The 4,196-nt window shown below is 37.2% G+C and overlaps 1 protein-coding gene across 1 annotated transcript; it reads left to right on the top strand.

Annotated features, from left to right (window-relative positions):
- Positions 1-1,909: 1,909 nt before the first annotated feature.
- On the top strand, positions 1,910-3,981 carry LOC137834446 (probable leucine-rich repeat receptor-like serine/threonine-protein kinase At3g14840). Its single transcript, XM_068642497.1, has 6 exons — positions 1,910-2,027; positions 2,112-2,322; positions 2,434-2,671; positions 2,984-3,052; positions 3,114-3,195; positions 3,379-3,981. Exons 2-6 carry the CDS (start codon positions 2,202-2,204, stop codon positions 3,730-3,732), a joined length of 864 nt encoding a protein of 287 aa, XP_068498598.1. The 5' UTR covers positions 1,910-2,027; positions 2,112-2,201; the 3' UTR covers positions 3,733-3,981.
- The last annotated feature ends 215 nt before the right edge of the window (positions 3,982-4,196 follow it).

The raw sequence follows: 4,196 nt of genomic DNA, 5'->3' as shown, positions 1-4,196 counted from the left end.
CGTGCTTTAAGGTTACGTACAAGTGACCGGAGAATATTTTTGCCTGAAGGAGACAACACACACACATATACACAGTTTCTTTTACCACCCCAGAGTGCCATACGCGGTGCTCAGAGACGTGGGTGGATAGTTTTTGGTGTTTCTTGCTGGCTGACTTGAGCGTCGGAGTGCACACGGCCGCTAGGGCGCCTCTTTGTCCTCTTTTTTGCAGGAATTCACGGGCAACCAGCGGGAAGGAGTCCCCAGCTGACTGTTGAGGTCGTGCACGAAGACGTCTCGGTCAACCGGACGGAACAGATACCAATAATTTTTAATCTATAAAATAATATATAATCTAATTAATATAGTAATTAATTATTTTTTATTTTTAAATTATTTTTTTGTGTAAAAATATGAAGTTATAATATTGAGTAAGTATTCGGGTGTGGGGGCGCGATGACTCGGGGCTTTTCTCTGTTAACGTTGCGTATGAAAGTATAGCTCACCCGGGTAGAAGCTCCCAAAATGGTGTTTTCAGTTATCTCTGGAAAATCAAAACCTTCCCCAGTGTGTTAACCACAACATGGAGAGTCCTTATAGGTAGAATACGTACAAGAGAAAATTTGAGCAGAAGAGGGGTGATCTTGAATACAATTATTTGCGCGATGTGTGAGTTAAAGGAGGAAACATGTCAACATACTTTTATTGAATGTGATGCTGCTCAGAGGGTGTGGGTGTTATGTCTTAGATGGATCGGCATTGAATCGGTCCAGCAGAACTCTATCGTACCTCATTTTGAAAGTTTTTACCTACCCCAACTTAGTAGTAGACAAAACCTCGTTTGGAAAGGAGTGTGGGCAACTACAGTGGCATGTATATGGGAGCAAAGGAATTCCGTTGTCTTTAGACAAGGGAAAGTAGATGTGGAGGAGATTGTTCAGAAAGTCCAGCTTAAGTCCTGGCAGTGGCTAAAGCACAGGGGCTCCTCTTTTAACTACTCTTTTACAGATTGGATGTTGAATCCCCTTATATGCATTAGAAGTTACAAATAAATGGGGAAGGAGGTCATAATCGCCGGTCGATGAAGTGGCGCTTCCATATGTGTCTAGTCGGTGGTCGCCATAATTATGCAAGGTCAACATGATCGCCGGTCGATGAAAAGGCGATCTCCAAGCGTGCGTAATCGGTGGTCGTCGAAGGTGTGAAAAGGTAAACATGATCGCCGGTCGATGAAGCGGCGTTCTGTCAACATGATCGCCGGTCGGTGAAACGGCGTACCCCTAACGTGCGTAGTCGGTGGTCGTCTGCAAAGGTCAACATGATTGCCGGTCGATGAAAAGGCGATCTCCAAGCGTGCGCAATCGGTGGTCGTCGAAGGTGTGAAAAGCATGATCGCCGGTCGATGAAGCGGCGTTCTGTCAACATGATCGCCGGTCGGTGAAACGGCGTTTTCCTAGCGTGCGTAGTCGGTGGTCGTCTGCAAAGGTCAACATGATCGTCGGTCGATGAAAGGGCGTTCTCCATAGGTCAACATGATCGCCGATCGAAGAAGCGACGTTCTCCATATGTGTGTAGTCGGTGGTCGCCGAAGCTCTGTAACGTGCATGGGTAACTCGTCGTGTGGCGAGGTGAATGTAGGTGGGTTCGATTTTGGGTAACCTGTTGGTTTTTTTGGGATTGGTTTTCTCTCTTTAAGGTTGTTCTGCTCCAACCATAAAGGAGAGTTTCTTGTGTGGATGACATTGGAAGTCCACTTCTGGTTTCTGTATATGGGTTGGGATACCCCTAAGTATCCCCTTTAATTTTATTTATTCATTGCTGATAAAAAAAAAAATATATATATTTTCCCTATTTAGTGTATCCTGGTAACATGAATTTTTTTTACTACTGATAAGAGATCTCTAATATTTCTTTTTCTTTAATTAACAGAGCTAAAAGGTTTGGAAGAACGAACAAGTTTATTCACTTTAAGACAAATAAAAGTAGCAACTAACAACTTTGATGAGGTGAAAAAGATTGGTGAAGGAGGATTTGGTCCTGTGTATAAGGTATCTGTCTATAATTTTGCATACTGATGTTTTAAAATTATTTTACAACATCCAAAACATTTAACATCATCCTTGGAAATGTAGGGATGTCTATCAGATGGGACATTAATAGCAGTAAAGCTACTCTCTTCTAAATCAAGACAAGGGAATCGTGAGTTCTTAAATGAGATAGGAATGATTTCTGCTTTGCAACATCCTTATCTTGTTAAACTCTATGGATGTTGTGTAGAAGGAGATCAACTATTGTTGATATATGAATATATGGAAAATAATAGCCTTGCTCGAGCTTTATTTGGTAAATCTACTTATTATATCATGAACTTTTGATTATTATCACTTATATTAACTTATGAATATGACTATATATGTTACTTTTTTCCGTTTTATATCATTTTCACAAATGAAGGTCCTGAAGAATTCCAAATAAAATTGGATTGGCCAACAAGGTACAAGATTTGTGTTGGTATTGCTGGAGGTTTGGCATACCTTCATGAAGAATCACGATTGAAGGTTGTTCACAGGGACATCAAGGCCACTAATGTGTTGCTTGATAAAGATCTCAACCCAAAAATATCTGACTTTGGTTTGGCAAAGCTTGATGATCAGGAAAACACTCATATTAGCACCCGAATAGCTGGAACATAGTAAGTTCCTATCTCTTTTGTGTAATTCAATAGAGAAATATTTTTCATGTATATGATTGTACTCTTAAGAAACAAAAAATTAAAAGGATTCATAGATGATTCACTTAACCAAATTCATTTATTTTTTAAATGCAATAATCTGGTTCGGATAAGTGGGTCAAAGAAAAATTTAGTCTCTAATGCAATCCAACATTTAAAGTAATATCTTCTAAGTAGTGGGATGAGAGTAGTTTTTTTTTTTTGTTATATGGAAAAAAAATACAAAATTATTATGTTGTGTAACTAATAAACTTTTTAATTTTTATTATATAGTGGATATATGGCTCCAGAATATGCCATGCATGGTTATTTAACTGATAAAGCAGATGTCTATAGCTTTGGAATTGTTGTCTTGGAAATTGCATGGTTATTTAACTGATAAAGCAGATGTCTATAGCTTTGAAATTGTTGTCTTGGAAATTGTAAATGGAAATAACAATATCATTCACCGACCAAAAGAAGAATCATTCTCAATTCTTGATTGGGTGAGTACTCTCAAAAATCTGATCATGCCAATTTTTTATGAGAATATGAACTAGCTGTTGGTAATGTTATTTGATTTCTACCACTAGGCTTTAAGAGTAACATGTTGTACATTAGTCACATATCGATATGTAGAACTTTGAATTTATTTGGAAGAAATTGTCTTTATACTAATTGTTTTGCAGGCACATCTATTGAAACAAAAAGGTGATCTAATGGACCTAGTGGATAGAAGATTGGGTTCAGAGTTCAATAAAGAAGAAGCATTGGTAGTGATAAAAGTGGCTCTGTTATGCACTCAGGTGACTACAACACTTAGGCCAACAATGTCAGCAGTAGTAAGCATGCTAGAAGGAAGAAGTGTTGTTGAGGAAGTGGTTACAGAGACAAGTGAGGTATTGGATGAGAAGAGGATGGAGGCAATGAGACAATATTATCATGAGCTAAGTATAGAAGTGCCATGGACTGCTTCATCTACATCTGCATCAGATCTTTATCCAACACACCTTGATTCATCTTATTTGGACAAGAGAAATTAGCTCTTGAGAGAAATTACAATATTTTCTCATCATTATTGCAGTTGTGATTCCGTTATCTAGTGTGTTTTCATTTTAACCCTGAAATAATGTTAATCTGTGTCTACAACATACTGAGTTTTAATAATACCCAACTTGATATTAAGGAAGTTGTGTTCTGTGATCATGAGTTTATTGTTTTTATTGTGAAGAAGTCATCTTGTAAAATAATTTTATTATTTTATTGAAGTAGTGTTTTCAATTTCGTAACTATTAATTGACTTTCCATATAAAAATTAATGAATTTTTATTTTATAATTAAAGTTGTGCATAAAATACACTACTTTTTATTTGTAATTGTTTCGTTGTTTAATTTTTTAAATCGATGTAAATTTTCTTTTAATAAATTATGAAAGTTGTATATTGTACTGAATAGGATGTTCGGAACTCAGTACTCAGAGTGGATAGTTAGTAGGTCAGTTTGGGTG

The sequence above is a fragment of the Phaseolus vulgaris genome, chromosome 5 (assembly GCF_000499845.2).
Source record: "Phaseolus vulgaris cultivar G19833 chromosome 5, P. vulgaris v2.0, whole genome shotgun sequence".
Taxonomy (NCBI): Eukaryota; Viridiplantae; Streptophyta; class Magnoliopsida; order Fabales; family Fabaceae; genus Phaseolus; species Phaseolus vulgaris.
Note: the sequence above shows the minus strand (reverse complement) of the source record. Positions and strands in the feature narration are given on the sequence as shown.